The following is a 19,791-nucleotide window of genomic DNA, read 5'->3' as shown; positions in this document are numbered from 1 at the left end:
TGGTCTGCTGTGATGGATGGATTAAGAACACCTTAGTGTTTATGATCTCTTACTTTACAGGCCAGAATCCAGAGTCTGAGTCCGGAGCAGCCCCATCAGCTGCTGAACCCCTCCACCCAATCCTCCTGCAGCAGCTTCACCCAGCTGCTGTGTCTGAGCGAACTGTAGGTAGATGCCCTCACAGATGATGAGCACTACGACCACGTGACTGGTGCATCTCCATACTGGAGAAACAGACATAAACGTGCATGTTATCCTTGAGAGGTATTACTTCCAAAGTAATAGGCATATTTATTAACATTTGTATTTCACGATACTTATTGAGAACTCTTAATATAAACAACAAACTGCTGCAGTTTCAGCCTCCAATACAGCAGGGGGCGCTGTGCCCTTACTATAGCTGCGAGCGGAACATTAAACACAAAGTAGAAGAAGAAGAAATGCCGAAGTAAGAGAAGGAGGAAAAGAAGAAGAAGAAGAAGAGGCTTCAAACCATGGCTTCAGCTGACAGTAACACGAAGCCTCTACAAACCGCCATGAAAATGGCCAAAGCGGCGATTCAGCTGGATGGAGGGAACAGACACAAGGTCGGTAGGCACGCGGAGCGATCGTGACGAGAACACGCAGGTTTTTAACCCGGGTGGGGACGTTCTGAGGTGGATGTAAACAGCCGGAGGGGGGCGGAGGCTGTCAGAGGGTTTAGCTAGCTAACGTTACACAAGTAAACACACCTGCTGTGCTTCACGGCGCATAACGGCTACAACGGCTGTTCCGTTCATATTCTCAATACACATCTGTATATTACAGAGTGTCTTTTATTCACTATGCTCAGCAGTATGTGTTTATACACTGCAGTGCCTGATTAGTAATGTTTTATTAATGAACAATAACATCAGTGTGTTTTAAGGCGTAATAACCAGTCTGTTAATGATAAATGTGTGTGTGTGTGTAATAACAGGCTGTGTGTGTGTAATAACAGGCTGTGCGTGTGTAATAACAGGCTCTGAGTATGTGTAATAACAGGCTGTGTGTGTGTAATAACAGGCTGTGTGTGTGTGTAATAACAGGCTGTGCGTGTGTAATAACAGGCTCTGTGTGTGTGTGTAATAGGCTGTGTGTGTGTGTATAATAACAGGCTGTGTGTGTGTAATAACAGGCTGTGTGTGTGTGTGTGTGTAATAACAGGCTGTGTGTGTGTAATAACAGGCTGTGTGTGTGTGTGTGTGTAATAACAGGCTCTGTGTGTGTGTAATAACAGGCTCTGTGTGTAATAACAGGCTCTGTGTGTGTGTGTGTGTGTAATAACAGGCTGTGTGTGTGTGTGTGTAATAACAGGCTCTGTGTGTGTGTGTGTGTAATAACAGGCTCTGTGTGTGTGTGTGTGTGTGTAATAACAGGCTCTGTGTGTGTGTGTGTGTGTAATAACAGGCTCTGTGTGTGTGTGTAATAACAGGCTCTGTGTGTGTGTAATAACAGGCTCTGTGTGTGTTCTCTCTGCAGGAAGCGTACTGTGAATACCTCCGGACCATCAACTACATATCACATGCACTTTTGGAGGAAGCTGCTTCACAGAGTAAGTTTGCCACTGATGCTGCTGCAGGATGTTCTGTCACTGACGACACCGTCTGCTGCACATGTAGCAGACGGTGCTGCTGTCAGGGTTCATACAGTAGATGTTAATGTGAATAATGGCGCACTTTCCTACCAAAATATATGTGCTGTATGTTTGCAGTACAGGCAGGGCTCTGTGTGAAAAGACAGGCCTGCAGCAGGGTTGTTAAACTTGTGATGAGTGATGAGTGCATGCAAAGTCCTACTTTAAGGCAATAATTATTACGATAATACATTGATATCTACCAAAGAGTTCAGCTGAACACACAAAGAAAATCCAAACTGCGAAGCAAAGATGAGTTATGTGTTGTTCTTGTACACCACCTTCTCCATCCATCGTCATTCATTTCTAATTTTCTCTCCTAATCCAATTTCCTCGGGAGTGGCTGCTGCTCCATCCCACACAAATATTCCTGTCACGTTACACAGCACAGACAGGAGGGAATGAACAAGAACACAATGGAAAATAATAAAAAACAAAGAAAACCATAAAACCCACGCACTCAGTCTGTTTCTGTCCTATACCAGTCACATGATTAATGTGAACGTTACTTCATTCTGCAGGGATTCCCCAAAAAACACCAAAGATTTAAAGTCCATTCTACATGTCAGTCACAGTGTTTTGGCTCATGAGTTTAATCCCATTTATTTAGATTTGAAAAGATTCAGTCGAGGGTTATCGTCTGCTTTGAGATGTCCCAGCCCTGTAACACCCTCTAGTGCCTAAAACAGAGCAGTGTAACTTTATAATGAACTACAGTCACTGTAGGTTTTTAAAATTATGCCAAAGTTTAAAAGTGTTTTGGAAACTCAACCCAGCAGCACAGAGCTCAACGTCATTCTAACCGGGATCAATATTATTGAGCCGTTTTTACTGAGTGTCTGTTACATTCTGTACTCAGTTTATGTAAGGGTTTGAGTAACTAAATATTGTTTTAGTTTGTTTAAACTCAACCTTTAAATCTTCCATAAACCTGTGATATGTGCTGTATCTGTGGTGCAAACATTACAATCAAACACGTCTCAGTGCAGAATAACACAAAGACAGCATTCAGAAAAGTCTGTGAACAAAATCAAAAAACAATTCTGTGATTATTGATGGTACAAAATGTAAAAAAATGGAATCAGTATGTACAACATTCTTCCACACACATGTGGCTCAACGTGCTGCGCAACTCACATATGTAGAATAATGTGATGTGGATTCTATATGGTTATTGTTAGCTTTGGTGTAGTATTATTTTTCCTTGTAGTGTATTCAGGTGTGTGTTTTAATGCATTTTGAAACTGCCCACAAGTTTAGAAAAAAAATAAAAACATGAAATTAGCTTCTTATTTAAAAACATATTCATACAGGTATCAATGTAAACAAGTATGTAACCCAGGTTGTGACCTTTGTCCTGCCCAGCCTGATAACACTAATCAGCCTGAAAGCACTGACTGATTGTTGTTCCTGAGAGGGGCAGACAGCTCTGTTCTATGTCTCTTCTTAAACCTCCTGCCCCCCTCCTGCCCGGCCTCAGAGGACAGGGAGATGGCAGCAGTGGAAGAGGAGCGGATGTTGAGGCTGGCTGAACAGTGTCTGGAGCGAGCCAAGTCCTTCATAGGGAGGAGCGCCGACCCCCCCGACGCCACCCCTGCTTGCACTTCTGGTTTACCTGGCCTACCAGAGCCCCCTCCAGCTGCCGCCCTCCCCACCACCATCCCTGCAGTATCTGGTGAATACATTCCCCTCCAATCAGAAGCAGCTCCTATATAAACACACCAGTCAATCTGCTCATCTGGAGCCTGCTCACTAATCAAATCTGGCCAGTGTGTTGCCACATGATCATCTAAACCAATCCTCTCTCTCCCTGCAGCTGGTTCCCCCGTTCAGGCGGAGCAGAAAGTTACCAGCCCCAAAAAGAGTGGACACCGCCGGGTGCTGTCCGATGGTGGCGGGGAGCTCTCCCCTTTCCTGCCCCCTGAAGTCTTCCAGAGGCTGCAGACAGTCGCATCACAAGACACAAGCAGAAAGTAAGCACTGAGGGTAAACACCTCTCCACTCAATGACTGATATCCTGAACAAAGAACAAAGAAAACCTCAATTTCCCCTCAGGGATCAATAAAGTATCTATCGATCTATCGGGTCACCTCTGGGCTCTGAGCTCCAACAGCTTCTGTAAAATGTCAGAAATGAAAAATCAAAGTGAAAAGTAAACACAAAATAATCCAAATTAAAATAAACTACAATACCTTGTACACTCTTTAACTGCTGCTTGTTTCTACTGTGTGTGTGTGTGTTGCAGGGAGCTGACACCCATTGAAGAAGCATCGCGTTTGAACCAGAAGTTGAAGGCGAATTATGAAGCTCGTCTGGCACGGCTCGCGCCGGGTCAGGCCTACCAGAAGACGTCTTTGGTAAGTTTAGAGCGTCTGTGTGCAAGCGAGGTAGAAAAAACTCTTTTACTACTTTTACTACTTTTACTACGAATGTGTTGACTGAATGAGCGTCCTGATCATGTGATCCTACTGGACAGACTGTGTGGGTTAGAGATGCGTCCACTACATGATGTATTACGGTACATTTGGCAGGTTATTGGGAGGTTTTGACCTCCCCCTGTTGTGTTGTATATGTACGACATCTTTCCACCTGTGTACAGGACTGAAACATGGATACAAACGTTGTGACTGGGTCTCATACCATCCATGACACATCTCTGTAACACATTAAAGGCCTGAAAGTATCATGCATGGACATTCAGAAGGTTGAAGTGAGGCGTCTGGACTGCTCCTCCAAGCAGCTTCATCACTTCTGAACTGATGGAGCTGCTTGGAGGAGCAGTCCATGTGCCTCACTTCAGCCTTCTGAATGAAAGTGACCTGGATGACTGAGAATCTTCACCAACATCATACATGGAGCCCAGCATGCAGAGAAATCTCAGGCTGTGAAGACCTGCTGGTTATCAAGAGGTTCTGTAGTTTTACTGCTGGTGTCTTATATCTGTCATGTTTCTAAGATTAAGATTAAGATTAAGAAACCTTTATTAGTCCCACAATGGGGAAATTGCATTTTTTGCAACGGCATACAGACAGCAAGGGATAAGTTAAGAAAAAGATATACAGTCTGACAGCAGCAGGAAGGAAAGACCTTCTGTATCTCTCCTCCACACACCGAGGGTGGAGCAGTCTGCCACTGAAGCTGCTCTGCAGGGCTGACAGGGGGTCCTGCAGCGGGTGGGACTCATTGTCCAGCATGGATGTTAGTTTTGCCAGGACCCTCCTGTCACCCACCTCCTGCACTGAGTCCAGAGAGCAGCCCAGGACAGAGCTGGACCTCCTGATGACTCTGTCCAGCTTCTTCCTGTCCCTCTCAGCAGACCACACCGTACAGGATGACTGAGAAAAATGATACAAATCCGCTAAAACAGTATAATTAAGTTGTATAATAGCAAAATACAGAGTGCAGTGCAGAAAAAAAATCATCCAATGGGGGTTACGCGACTTCCGGTGCTTTTATTGTGAAGGTGTTCGGCACTTCCTGTCTGCGATCATTAACATTTCATTGATGAAGAGGAGTACCTGAGTGAAGGGGGAGTGGACTGCTGTGACTTTTTACCACATGGGTTATCAACGTTAGATAAAGTCTGAGCTACATAAAACGACCTTTTCTTCCTCGTCGTATTTGCGTCTTTGGTGAGAAGCAGGAAAAAAAAAACATGGTACGCTGCGACATTTGACTTTTAGCTAGCTGAGGTTTTCTTTAGCAGCCGCGCTTGTACGTTAAAACAGCGTCTACGGCTTTTTAGTATGCATTTTATTGATTGATTGATTTTTGTGAAATAACATTAACTTGTCATTCAGATACGGAAAATGTTTCGGCGTCAAGTGGAGCTCCGTGCTTACTGGAGAAAGCTAAAGGCGTTTGTAAAGGTAAAGTCAAGCTAGCTAACTGTGTTAGCCAATTAACGGCGCGTTCAACAAAGCCTGTCAACCATGGGATGAGAAGCAGGGAATATATTAAGGGTTAAAAAAAGAAGCAAACAAACTGTTAACTAACATAAATACGTGTTAGTTTACCTAAAGGACTAATATTTTATACAATGTTTGTGTAGTTTTTAAGTGGTTTAAAATTTAAATGTGCAGTTTAAACATGTTAACCACTTGAAGAACCATAATAATAATAATAATAATTTCATTATAGGGAATTGTTGATTTATTTGAATGTATTGCAGGAAAGCCCCTTCAGATGTTTGCTAACCAGCAGGTCCTCCTGCCTCATTATGTTCCACACTGCAGCCTCACTGAGTGAAATGTAAGAGCCTAGAAGTTGTTGTCAGCTTGCACATTGGAAAATGATGTTAAATTTACTTTAGTGTATGTAAGGTTGTGTTGTGCTGTCACCTTTGTTGGGGTCTCTGTATCATTCACTGATGTCTGGAAGTGCTGACGGAGCGTTCTTCTTCTCGTGCTCTGTGGGAAACAGCTGGCAGAGAGTTGTACACTTTGGATGTGTGTGTTGTCCCTGTACAGGTGCAGGTTCTTTATTATAGGACATGAACGGTAAACTTGGCTAGCCTGTTTTTATTGGTTCAGTTTGTTTGTGCCTTACTTCTCTCTGCCTGTCAGAACATTTCTAAAACAGCTGTGTAACATTTTCAGGATGTTTCTGTACATGCCTTTTTTTTGTTGTGGAAACATTGTGCCACATTTAGGCCACATTTAGGTGAGTGAATTCATTTATCTCAAGTTGTTTCTTCTCTTGTTTCCTAGACGCTCTCTCTCCAACGACAGATGATGGAGAACCTCATCATAGCCAAAGCCAGGCAGGATGCTGTATCCTCCTTATGTCCACAGTCTGATGCTTTATTCAGATTTTTTTCAGTTTTAATACTGCTTCTTACTGAATTTCCTTTAAATGTCCAAAGAAGCTCAGAGATGTTGTATTTGTTATCATAAGCAAGAAGAAAGAGCACATTTGTACCTCTGTGTGTTGTGTGGAGCGTTCCTTAATGTTGACACCAGCTGCAGCGTAAGATGGAGGAAAGAAGACTAAGACTACAGGAAGAGGCCAACAGGTACGGAACAATCTGACAGGAATTCAAGGGAAAATGTGATTGTGTGGTCGGACTTTTGTCTTTTTAAGTAAGTGCTAGCTGCAGTACATGGAGCACATGTTTTGCTTCAAGTGTGAAGTCATCTTCTAAATCTGTGACGTGTGTTCTTATCATAGTACAGTCTCTATGTTTCTGTTGTTATCTAAAGAAGGTTAAAACCGCTTTTTAACCAGTTTGTCCCCAAAAACATCATCTCGGTTCGTCCTTACAGGAGATTTGCAGCATCAGGGGCGATGACAGCAGAGGACCAGGAGCAGCGAATTCTCTACACTAATGTGTTGGAGTATGAGCAGGACCATGTGAGTAAATTAACACATATCCATCTCACAAACACAGGCCTCACACTGTGTTAAAAACTGCAGCTACCCATTATAATGCAGCCAACACTCATAATTCCCGAAATACTCCAAACAGCTATTCTCTGCAGTCACACCCACTGTGGTGTCTTGGCAGCCATATTGTGAGCAGCCACAGAAAAGTGGCTTTCTCATGGACATTTTATTATTTGTTGTTATATCATGAACCTTTCTGTGTTTTTAGGATTGGCCCAAACAGTGGAAAGCTCACATGAAGGAGAATCCTGATGCCACATTAGTGTCAGATTTGGTCTCCTACCTGCTCAGGTGACTTCAACATAAACAAATAGATTTAAAATAATCTGATGGAGAGATTCTGTCATCCTGCGTACATCTTCAATATAAAATAAACATCTGTTGTCATTGTAACAAGCCACATGTACAACAAACTTTAACATATGGGACTCAAAATAATTTGCAGTATTAGTGCTAGTTTAACCCTGCATGGACGCAGCAGCAGTGTGTACCTTTGTTGTGTTATTGCACCATCACAGCAGATCCTGTGTGGTCTATAGGTCATCTCGGTCAGTTGTTGTGTAAGCTTCCGTTTGTGTACTCAAAAGCTCCACACACTGTGATGCAACTTTTTTGCTCATGTCACATAACAGACGGGGTGTGTACTCATGTTTACCTTATGTCCAATGGGAATTTGAAGCTCTTGTCCTCGTTGTTGACTAACATGTGTGTGATGTCCTCAGCCAATCTGACCACCCAGTGGTGAAGCTGCTGAGGAAGCATCAATACCGAGTTTACAACAAGCTCTACCCCCTCGTCAGCAAAGGCCTCCCCCAGAGTCCTGCCTTGCCGCTGCGGCCCTCTCACAGCATTCACAACCTGCTTCATTCAGGTAAGGGCTGCAGCCGCAAATGAGTGAGTATAAGGAAAAAGATTGAGAGCTAATTCTTTGTGAAAATTCCTTCATTCAGATGCTCAGTGGAAGTCAGTCGGCAGCGTCGGTGGTCAGAGCTTCACAGCTGACTCCTCCATCTCCCCCTCGCGCTCTCAAAACCTCCATTATGACAACCAGGACACCGAGGAGTCTCACACGCCGGCGACGGTGGATCGGGAAAACTCGTTTGAAGATCTGGAACAGTTCCTGACTCAGCTGGACTGGGCTCCACTCCACAGCAGCATAGAAGACGCTGATCTGGGGCTTACCTGTGATCCCTCCGAGCAGCCAGAGCAGGACGAAGACGTCCAGGAGCTGGAAATAAGAGCGCTGAAGGAACACCTAAAGGCCATTGTGAAAGACATCCATATCGCAATCGGTGAGCACAGTGACGGTGTCTTTTCATTTTTACTTTTAACAAAAACAACTTCCTCTTGGCCCGACAGCCACGTTAAACCTGGATGTGTTTGAATTTTAAATGATGACTTCTGTTTTTCAGATCAGCTCCTGTCGCTCTGTCTGCTCTCCTTTGAGTGTCTGAACACAGCCAGCTTTAAGGATCTGTGTCTGGCCAGCATAGAGGAGGCCTTCTTCACACCCCTGTGGAGTGCCCTGGTGGCGCTGTTCAGGTACTGCACTATAAATCCTATTGCACACATGGGTTTAGAATAGAATATACTTTATTAATCCCTTCCTGTCATCAGAGCTCCTCTGAGCTCTGATGACAGTGTGCAGAGGATGACCGGCATCGTCCACAATGGCCAGAAGTTTCCTTAGTGTTCTCCTGTCTGCCACAGTCACCAGGGAGAACAGCTTCATGCCGACCACAGAGCCGGCCCGCCTGACAAGTCTGTCCAGCCTGTTAGCACACCCTTTGTACATGGTACATGGTATACTACTGTAGCCGGTGTTGTGGCGTCGCTGTGCTCTCTTCGGCTTTCTTCGTACTCCGGCTTATGGTGACAGACGTTGAACCTCTGTTAGGAACGTGCTGCTCGGCATCATTTAACTGAACACCACTGCCTTCCACCATTATTGTTATTGTGGGCTCACATGTGCGCGCTTGCGGGTGATGGTGAGAGTACGTCGCACACAAAAATGCGTTATCATGGCGAGGCACTAATCGCCGTAATCGATAAGTGGCAAATATTAATCGGTGACAGTTTTCTGATGATTAATTGCACACGATACGATTTTGCACAAGTCTACTGGCCTCAACAGACTGGTAGAACATCCACAGGAGTTTCCTGCAGATGTTGAAGCCTCCCAGTCTTCGCAGGAAGTACAGACGGCTCTGGCCCTTCTTGTGCAGGTGATCTGTACAGCTCTGTTTAATTATCAGATTGTGTGTTGGTGGTTGAAGCTGTCGGCAGGGTTTTTTTAGGTCCTGCAGTCCTAGATATTTTCCTCACCATGTCCACCAGCAGAGGTCACCAGCCTCATTTGTAACCAGGCTTTCAGGCTAATTGTTGTGTTAGAGTGAAACTTCTTCTTGCATAAGTTCCAGTTTGTGGCCTCCTATCAGTGAATGTATTACTATTTACCATCACCTTCTGCAGCCATTCATTTTTTGGGAACACAGTGACTTAAAAACCTCAGAAAAGAATACTTGAGTCTCTTTTCTCTCTTTCTCAGGAAGGTCCACGGGGAGAGGGAGCAGGCCTTTGAAATTAGCATGAAGTTGTACCAGGATGCTTCACCTGGAGATGTGGGTGTTCCTTTGAAACTGTTCCCTCAGAACCCTGATGTGCTGCAAGGTTCCTGCCCCTATGAGTCTGCCGTTCAGGAGCTGAAACTTCTTGTTCAGGACTGCTGTCCACAGAGGAAGCTGGAGTGTATCGGTGAGTTTTACTAAGTCCAGCTTCGTTCACACCTCTTATGTTAAAACGCCCTCAGACTGTGTTTAAAAAAATAACACCCTAAGTAGTGTTTGATATTTAAATTGAATCTGAGGACGAGGGTTCATCGTGTCTTTTTCTGTGTTGTTACAGTGAGGACATTGCGTCTGATCTGTGCCTGTGCTGAGGATTACAGGTGTCTCCACGAGGCGGACTCAGCTCCTCAAACAGCTGCCATGTGAGTCCGTCATCAGCAGCAATGATTAGCTTCAGAAAACGTGCATGTTTTATGTTTAAACATTGCTTAAACTCTTTGAAATAACTGCCTCACTAATTAGTTTACTGATTAGTGGATGACATAAAATCAGAGAGCCTGTAATGAAAACATTCTGACCGAAGCCTCTGCCTGTGTGTCTGTGATCTGTCACTCTCCCAAATGTGGATGAAGATTCTCAGTCCTCCAGGTCATCTTCATTCAAGAAGCACAGCAGCTGAGCTCGTAGAGTTTCTTACGAAGTTTCCGCTGCTCCTCTAAGCAGCTTCATCAGTCCTGTTCTCCCTAACTGACAGTTTTGGCGGCCACTGAGGGTCAGCTGATTATGAACAGATAATTCATCACAGCTATATGTTGCAGAACCCTGGGAACAGACCCTGAAAGGGCTTGAATGTGACCTTGGAAAAGGTGTCTAAACCCTGGTTGCACTCAGAGCTTCAGACTGAAACAGTCTCCTCACTTCCTCTGTGCTAATGGTGGAGAGCAGAGAGACTGTTCCAAAGTCCAGTGGAAGTACCCAAACATCAGTCTCTGCCCTGTCAGGTCTCATCAGGGCTCATTAGGCCTGGCACAGCAGGGGCTGTCCTAGGTTTCTTGCCCCCCTGTAGAGCGCCTCTTTTTGGCCAGGCCAAAAAAAACTGGGTCGCGCTGTCTGAGCCTGGGACAAACCAGGGCCCGGCCAGGCAGTGTGGGGAAGAGGAGGAAGGAGATGCAGGTTTGTGGAATCCAGGATGAGTCAGATGAAGATGCAGTGGGTCCTCATACAGGGCTCACATATGTGCTTCCTTTATCCTTCAAAGTGTCCTTATATACAGGACAACACAGCAATGTGACTTTAATCAGTCGTCTCTCCATCTGTAGGCAGAGTTTTGGCAGTAATATGTCCAAGCAGAGAGAACACACTTGTAAACAAACAGTTGGTTGATATTTCTCTTCCACAGTGGGTGTGGATGTTAGTCCTAGAATAGGACTGTTTACTGGGCTGCTTTGAGAACGTAGCAAGGCACTTTTTAATAGTAAAACCCACTCGGATATGTCACCGGCTTTTAAAAGGTTTTATGTGTGTCTTGTAAAAATAATCTTGTGACATTTGACTTTAGTGCTGCTGTTATCAACGAGGGAAACACGTCATCCAGGATTCTTTCATCCACGTTCGTCCTTTTTTCTCTTGTTGTACCCACAGGGTTTTTTTTGTAGAGTGGCTGAGGCTGTCTCTCCTGCTCCACATCCGTCTCCTTCTATCGAAGTCTGTGTGATGTGATCCGGAGCAGCAGACTGGGCACCTCTCAGATCCTTTTTAATCCAAAAAACAGTGACGTCTTTTGTGTATGCTAAAACATACGATGTCGTAATAACAAAAGAGCTGAATCACTGAGTGTGGGATTTGTTTTGTTACCTGGAAACAGAAGTGATTATTAATGTCTCAGACTGCTCACGCCTGTCGTCTCTTCTGTAAATCACTTTTTGGCAGAAACAGAAAAAATATGTGGATCAGTTAAACAGCTCAGAAGAGGATTTTAAAATGTGTCCTTCTATGATGAGTTTGGACCCGTGGGTGTGTGTTTCAGTCCTGGTTCTGGCTCTGGCTCTGGCTGGCCCACACAAGGCTGCTTTTCTTAGTCTGTCTGTCTGTCTCTGTCTGTCTGACTGACTCTCAGAAAGTCTCTGACTGTTGGAATGCACAGTGTTGAAACTTTTGTTGATATTGTTGATCCTTTTGCACTCCTGCTGATTCTGGAATATTCGCTTTTTTTCACATATTTGCAAAGAACACACAAGACCCTAACTAACGGAGAGCTTGTCCCATTGATACACCTACAAGTCACATGCTGACATTTTATCTGCTGATTTTTTTGGATGATACGGTTCATCTCTAGTGCATTTATAATCAGGATGATCTGACACTCTGGCTGTATGATCATACTTTGCTGTACATGCTGCCCTCTTTTTTTTTTTTTTTTATTCTTTGACAAACGTTCCAGCTCTTTGTCTCTGACTGTTTGGGGGCTCGTTTGTTCTCTCTCGTGCTTTGTCTGCCTCCCTTTCTTCTCTCTCTCCCATTGTGCTGCTCCATTGGTCTCCAGTTTTTTCCTGAAAAATTGAGATTTTTTTTCCTTTTTTTAATCATCCACTAAATTAGAAAGCAGTTCAAAACCCTATAATGGAGCCTAATAGTCTCATTTATGCATGGGGGCATGAAATCCTCAGGAATCAGTGTTTCTGTGTGACGGCCGTGCACATTGTATCCCTGGAATGCAGACACACCAGTTTCCGTGTGAGAGATCAATGCGTCTGTTTACAGTAGTGAACTCTGAAGATTATAATTCAGGGTTGCGATTGTGTGAGATGTGAGGTCCAGCTCCCAGCGGTTACATGAGCTCGTCCACACCTTCCAGAACCTGCAGAAGGAGAGTATCCAGTTGCATGTGGCTGGGTCAGTCCGGGGCCAGCCACCTACCTTCTCACGCAAACTAGCAAGCAAGAAGTTAGCCCTGCGTGTGAGTCCTGATAAACAAATGGTCACTGTCTGCACACAGGGAAAATGCTATCAGGCTGTCATCATCTCCCAGGCTGCAATTTGTCCTCCAAACAGATCTCAGAGAGAGAGGGGGGGCTTTATCACTTCCATCCCTGACCACACATCCCATTAAGAGTTACATTTCATTTAGTTTCCATTCAGTTCCTGAGGGAGCTCAGGCCAGAACGCTCTCTCTCTGTCACTGTTTATTTACTTGTGTGTGGTCTCACCGCCTCCTTCCTTCTCTCATGTGACAGCGGTGCAGATGACCTGTTGCCCATCCTGTCCTTCGTGGCTCTGCGGTGTCAGTGTCCTCAGCTGGTGGCTGAATGTGCAGCTTTAGAGGAGTTCATTCATGAAGGGTGAGTCATCATCATGTCAAACTGTCTGCATCATGAATTCACACTCACACAGTATTGGTGCTGTGGAATCATGTTTACCTGCACCGTGCTGCCGCCAAGAAGATGGAACCAACCGACCCAGCCTGCACAAAACATTAACTCTGAACTCCTGTGATTGTTTCAACACAGCTGCCTTACTACTAGCATCATGTTTTTACAGACCATCAGCAGACGGAAAAGTTAAGAACTGTTGGTGCGACCACAAATAAAGGCTCTGAAGGCAACTCGAGTACCCGACGGTTAAGAGCGGATCTCCACTAGCCCAGAATCCACACAGGTCAAACAATACTGTCTGCCAGACCTATCTATTATCAGAATCAGAATCAGAAATACTTTATTGATCCCTGGGGGAAATTGCTTTTATTCCAGGTGCTCCATGTATACTCAAAAAACAGGTTAGAAATATAAAATAAGAGTAAAATAAAAATAAAACCTAATAAATTCTAAACATTAATAAACATTCAATTATCCAACTATGAGCACGTACATGCCCAGCACCCTGAACAGGATGAGAAATAAGTAATTGGGCAAACTTGCAAAAATGCAAAATCGCCAATAGTGGCAACAAACCTTCTCCTTTATTACCTAAAAACTGCAGTTTCTGCTGCTGTTCATCAGCGAAACATCTGCTTGTGCATGCGTGTGTGTGTGCATGCTCTTAACTGGCAGCACTTCTTCACAGCGTGCTGATTGGATTGAACATGAGCACACCGGTTCAATAGAATAGAAAATGCTTTATTCATCAAAATCTGGGAAATTTTGCTATTGCATCAGCAAAATACAGGCGCTCAAGCATACTAAAAATATACCTCTAACGGTAAAAATTAAACAGTATAAACATTATTTAAAGCAAGAAAAAAAATGCAAAAAATGTGCAATTTGTAATGCAGGTATAAATATGTCTAGACAGGATTGTGCAATTTGGTATATGATATGATATACAAGAACAACAGTGTGCAGTTTGAAAGTTAAAAACCTAAACCTTGTGCAGAATCTGTCCCTTACAATCCGTGTTATCTCTGGCACAGAGATGAGGTGTTCTAAAGTCTTATGGCATGAGGCAGGACAGACTTCCTGTAGCGATCTGTGTAGCTGTCTGAGTCTTTTGGAAAAGGCTCTCCGTTGTCTGTCCAGTACAGGGAGGAGAGGGTGGTCAGGGTTATCCATGATGGATCACAGTGTGTTCAAGCCTAGCAGGATAGATGTGTGGTTTCGTGAGTCCAGCTGCCTGATTTAGCACTCTAGAGACAAGACTCTAGACAAACTGACTCCAGATGAGTGCACGTGTTGCTGTTTGTTTGTCACCAACATAAAAATGTGAAGAGGCGACACACGCCAGCGTCCTCTGCTGATTCCCTGAGTTCTCAGATAATGATGGCTGAATCTTGCCAAACACTTATATAATCAGTTGAGCAGCCTGTGTTGGAGGGTTGTGATCTGTGTTGCCATAAATCACAGTTGGAGCGGTAGCGTGTGAGTTCAGACCGCACCCAGGACGACTGCTCACAGCCATAAAAACAGCGGCTTGTTAAAGCCAGCTGGTTAGATTGGCCAAGGCCAAGGAATGTCAGAAAATTTGGGATTGGGTTTTTGTTCTCTATAAAAATGTGAATAAAGAATCCTGTGGGTTGGAACCAGCACAAGGCCACAGGGCTGCCAGAGGGCTGAGTGATCAGCTGTCCGTCAGGATCATCAGTGTGTTTCTACTGCTGACATTAGCTGGCAGAGATGGAACATGCATCCTAACCCAGCAGAGACTCAGTAGCGCCCTTTTCATTCAGAACTCTCAGATCACAGCGGTGATAAGGGTCTGGTTATCTCACTCTTCGTGTCCTGGCTGCAGTCGCTCTCGTGTCTCGCTCTCGTTAGTCTCCGGTCAGAGTTGATGGAATCTCCACCCTCTTCTTCATGTCCTCTGTGGAGTAAAAATCCTCCTTGCTCATCATTTGTTTCAGTCCTGCACCCAAAAGCGAAAAACAATGTTTTATGCTGATGTGGAGTTTATGACTCAGACTTTCATATGTGTGGGGCTGTTTGGCATTCCTGTGGTCAGTCCTGCATCGTTGGGTTCGGTTCTGCTCCTCGTCCACTTCCTGCAGTTTTGACCTCAGACAGCAGGTTTATACACTGATCAGTTTTTGTTTCAGCTAACACACACCTCTGTTTTCAGGTACTTAATAGGAGAGGAAGGCTACTGCCTGACATCCATGCAGAGTGCTTTGGCCTTTGTGGAGTCGCTGCACATGGGACGAGCGGACCTTCCTGCAGACAAGCTACTTTGAAGGAGGTAAACGTCCATGTTTAATGTTTGTGTAAGCTGAAAGCTGTGAACTGAGTTTACTTGGCCTGTGTCTCAGCCACTAACATGGAGGAGACAGGGTTTATGGCCTGTACTGCAGCCGGCCTCCAGGGGGGGCGTTCCAGGTGTTTTGGCCTGACTTTTGGAGAGCTGTCATGTTGTCCATCTTTATTTACAGTCTGTTATCTAAATGCTCAGGATTCCACACAAAACGGCTGGCTGTTGAACGCACCACAGGTCAGCTGACGTGACTGAAGACAGCAGGTGCAGAAATAAGTCGGATAAAATCACAACTTGAATGTAACCAGAGCAGGAAGTAACTAAACGGTCGACATTTAGAGACAGGAACGCGATCATTGAGGTGAACTGTCACCTCAGAGTTAGTGTCCTCCTTGACATTTGGACTCCTGGTCTTTGTGAGGCGTGAAGCTGTTGTTTTGTTGTGCAGTTAAATAAGTGGGTCTGCCTGATGCGTTTAAAATGATCTGAACTGTGTCAGGGTACTGTTCAGATCCCTGAGCTGAACCGAGGAGCTGAGGCCACTTTCTAAGTATTTCTGGCCGGCGGTTCTGTGGAGAGCCGGAGTGAAGTAGACTGAGGCTGATGCGTTACGCTGAGGGACGAGTGTGCCGCTGTACGGCCTGTCTGGCGCCCCCGGCCATGTTTCCACACGGCTACTCGGCTGGATGGGCCGTGATGGCACTGCATGTTACCAAATGTGACATCCTCAACTGACGTTCCCCGAAACTCTCAGTGACACAATGATTCCACTACAGCCAAATATTGAACTCTGCAGACCGCGGCGGCGCTCCGCAGAGCTGTCGGGTCACTGCGCTGAGACGTAGGGACACGCTGAGGGTTCAGTTTAGAAGTCTGGTTTATTCAGACACTGTGAAGACACTACCTTGTCTTCTCGCACAAACAGCTGGACTTCAGTGGGACGTTCACTCATGTCATTTTAGCCCTCTTCTGCCTCGGCAGGCAATATATAAGACCTTCAAGGTTATTGAAAGCTTCTGGGTCCTGTTTAGATCTTTCTATCGGTGGTTCTGACAGCAAAATGTGTCAAACTGAATAAAACTCTTCATTAATAAACTGTTTTAATATTTAGGCTGTGGGTTTGATGTGGACGGACAGTGCTGGACCTTTGTTCACACGTTTTGATGCTGACTGATGTTTGTGTGTTTGTTGTTCTGAGATGTGGTCTTCTGTGTTTCAGGCTGCTGCTCATCTCCCTGTCGGCTCATTTCACGGCTCCTGCTGCGCTACAGACCAGAATCAGCCCAGCCTGCAGCTTCTGCAGGTTAATCATGATGCTTCACTCAGTCGTCGTGTTTATAACATGTTTATAACATTTCTAGAACATTAGGCTTCTGCTCTGTTTCCAGCAGAGGGGCTTAAACCAGTGCCTGTGTGACCACATCAGACCCTGCAGGGTCCTGAGCTGGGCTTTGCTGTGTGTTGTCAGATTGGAGCTTCATATAAACTGCTGGGTCCAAACCTTCCTGTTACCTGATCTGACAGGTCAGAGGGATTCAATAAAAACTGTTTGTAGAATTGATGTTCCTGACACCTCCCCCTCTCCCTCTGAAGGCCGACCTTTAATGGAGTGATTATGGCAGTAAATTATATTATATATGATAACAGATGATCAGTACCAACAGTGGACAGACGGCCCCAGTGTTGACATGCTAGATCAGGCATTGCTGGTGGTTTTAAATCCAGCCTTTAGGACGGGCCCCCTTTATATCTGTGGGTTAAAAATACTAAACAGAAGGGAAATGAAATATCAGCTATCGACGTATGGCGGAGCGATCAGCAGATCTGTGAAGGTGACGGTGTGTGCAGCTTTAGGTTCACTGACAGGCTGAATGTTAGACGGAAAAAAAAAACAAATTTATCAGCAATCAGCCGAAAGAAGCTGATCACCTCATCAATCACCAACCGGCCCAACTGGGGCTCTGTGGAGGGAAAATCTATCATACACTAGTGTTACAGGATCTTTACCTGAAGACAGGGACTGAAGGTGTGTGTGTGTGTGTGTGTGTGTGTGTGTGTGTGTGTGTGTGTGTGTGTGTGTGTGCCTGCACTCAGACCGATTTTTGTTTTTGTCCTCCAGAAGACAAGAATGTGACATTTTTTATATTTGTGTGTGTGTGTGCACATGCATGTGTCATGTTGAAAATATTGATTTATGCACTTTTGGTCTTCAGGGGGTGGTGTTACACTGGATGGTGGGGAGGTGGTGGTTACTCGGAGCGTTGTATGTGTGCGCAGCTCAGGCAGGAAACTGTTGCACTTTGACAGCCGAGCTGCAGACAGACGTGAAGCTTTGTATTTTATCTTTCGTCCATGTGCAGCAGGCGGTGGATTTTCTCTTATGCAAACGCTTTTAAACTTGACTTATTTTTTAGTGCAAAGACTGAAAGGGCAGAGAGACGTGTTAGATCAGGCTGCAGGGTGGAGGCTGGAGGGTGGAGGGGATTGGAGCTTCACTCAGACCCGAAGCTTTCTTGGAGCTGATGAGCTGCTGTCCTCCTTCAGCTGCTGCTCTCCACTCATTTCACTGCCTGAGGTGTTTTATCGTTGCAGCTGAAACCTCAGACTGAAGTTTACGTCCTCAGATACTCGCTGCTGGAGTTGAACTCAGTATCAGACAGAGTTTTAAAGGCTCCCTGTGGTGCAGGACTCGGTGGAACCCGGCAGGTCAGGACATGACCACAGAGTGTGAATATGAATACTTTGACATACTGTCATGAATTATTGTTTTATTTGTTTGTTTAATGTACTTTTAAATTTTGTACGAGTCAAAAAATGTGAGAAAAATCTTACCAGCTTTTTGTTATAACACCAAAAGCTGACTGATGTCTATGTAATAAATATTAATGTGACTGATAACAATAAAAATGGCGGGACGCTGTAATATTTTGCCCAGTGGACAAAGACCGCTACGTTTATGTGAATGATTTCACTGTGTGAATGTTGGTGAATGATGAATGTTTGAGAGTCGATAAAGAGAAATGTGTGCAGTGAGTGCTGCAGACTCTGGATCTCTGTCAGCATCTGAGGCTCAGTCTATCATCAGTCCATCAGAGTCAACAGTCTGCAGCGGCTCCTCCTGGGGGATCCTCAGCTGATGTCATCCCTCTATGGGATCGTGTGTTGGCCTTGTGGTCTCCACCCAGATGGTGGCCGGGCCTGGCACACCTCTCATCCCTTTGGTAGGAAGCATCAAGGTGGGTCGATCGTAACATCTTACTGATCACTTTGTTTGGCGCCTGGCCACATGTAACACCATGTGAGGTCTGAGGTTTGGCCACCAGGGGTCCTGGTGGATGGGTGGAGTCTACAGTTGTAGGTCTGGGTTGTTTGCTGGCTGTCACAAGTCTTCAGTGTCCTCTGTGGGGGATGAAACCTGCTCAGTGGGAGTAAAGCTGCTGCAGTGCCTCTTCAGGGGGAGAAGAGCTCTGACAGGAGCTGATGTGATGTGTGGCGTGTTTTATGGTTTTTTTTTGTGTGTTTTGGCCTGGCGGTCTGACGGTGGCGTGGTGGTGTGGATGATGCAGGAGGCTGTGATAGGCACATGGCTGAATAGCAGCAGAAGCCTGTGAGCTCAAAGAAAAAACAACATGCCACTCTGAATCAGTCAGAGCTCCACCCTCCTCCTGCTCCGCCTGCGCTCTTCTGCTGATTCACTGTGTCTGTGTCCCAGGTCAGCAGGTTCGTCTTCAGGTTTAAAATGCTGCTGTGGATTTTAGGACACAACAGCAGCTCATTGGTTAATTAGCCAGCAGCTGTAATCATGTTGGTCATCTGTGATGAAAGTATGAGCGATGACGGCGACTGGTCTCTTCTAGGCATCAACACACCTACAACATGCCTGTAACTGATGCTGATTGGTCCGAACCACACGTGGTTTAATACGAGCTGATAGGTTGAAGCCTGGAAGATGGAATTGTGTGAATTTGTGATTTCACATCCTGTGATGGACGATAATGAATCCTTAAGTCACATGAGGATCCCAGAATCTTTAAATGCTATTTTTTTTACGTTTCAAGCATCTTTCTTAGCACCTCCTCCTCCTCCTCCTCCTTCAAACATGGCCGCCGTGGTGACCTCTTCCTTCCATTTTGTAACATCGCCGCTTTAAACTTTTCAGATTAGCTGACACTGGAGTCACTCGGTGTGACGTGCTGGCACAGGTCTGTGTTTGCGAGCGAGCTGCTCTGCGGCGTGGTGACCGTCACCGTGGTGGGACCACGGCCTGGCGTCCCCTCAGAGATATCACATGATTCCTCTGAGCCTGTCAATCATCTCCAACACAGCTGTTATTACACCAGCAGTTTGATCATTTCTGTCCACGAGGGACCGTGCACACACACACACACACACACTTCCTGTGGTGTCACCTGATGAGTCGCTGTGTGCTGTCTCAGCTCAGCTGAGGTTTCTCTTACTCTTCCTCTCATCTCAGCTGCTCCAGTTTTCAATGAAAAGCAGGAAACGACC

The 19,791-nt window shown here is 45.3% G+C and overlaps 1 protein-coding gene across 2 annotated transcripts; it reads left to right on the top strand.

Annotated features, from left to right (window-relative positions):
- Nucleotides 1-440: 440 nt before the first annotated feature.
- On the top strand, nt 441-18,213 carry vps9d1 (VPS9 domain containing 1). 2 transcript variants are annotated; one of them, XR_003672300.1, is made up of 18 exons: nt 495-587; nt 1,501-1,573; nt 3,135-3,329; nt 3,471-3,627; nt 3,900-4,011; nt 6,364-6,426; nt 6,616-6,668; nt 6,919-7,006; nt 7,248-7,330; nt 7,762-7,910; nt 7,990-8,331; nt 8,452-8,581; nt 9,588-9,793; nt 9,944-10,028; nt 12,840-12,944; nt 15,154-15,270; nt 16,502-16,585; nt 16,671-18,213. XR_003672300.1 is itself a non-coding variant. In XM_028432081.1 (17 exons), the coding sequence occupies exons 1-16, from the start codon at nt 495-497 to the stop codon at nt 15,263-15,265; spliced, it is 2,046 nt and encodes a 681-aa protein (XP_028287882.1). In that variant the 5' UTR covers nt 441-494; the 3' UTR covers nt 15,266-15,270; nt 16,502-18,213. The 2 variants fall into 2 exon arrangements, 1 of the variants encoding a protein (XP_028287882.1); XM_028432081.1 differs by having other exon boundaries at nt 441-587; nt 16,502-18,213.
- The last annotated feature ends 1,578 nt before the right edge of the window (nt 18,214-19,791 follow it).

This window comes from Parambassis ranga, chromosome 19, assembly GCF_900634625.1.
Source record: "Parambassis ranga chromosome 19, fParRan2.1, whole genome shotgun sequence".
Classification (NCBI taxonomy): Eukaryota; Metazoa; Chordata; class Actinopteri; family Ambassidae; genus Parambassis; species Parambassis ranga.
Note: the sequence above shows the minus strand (reverse complement) of the source record. Positions and strands in the feature narration are given on the sequence as shown.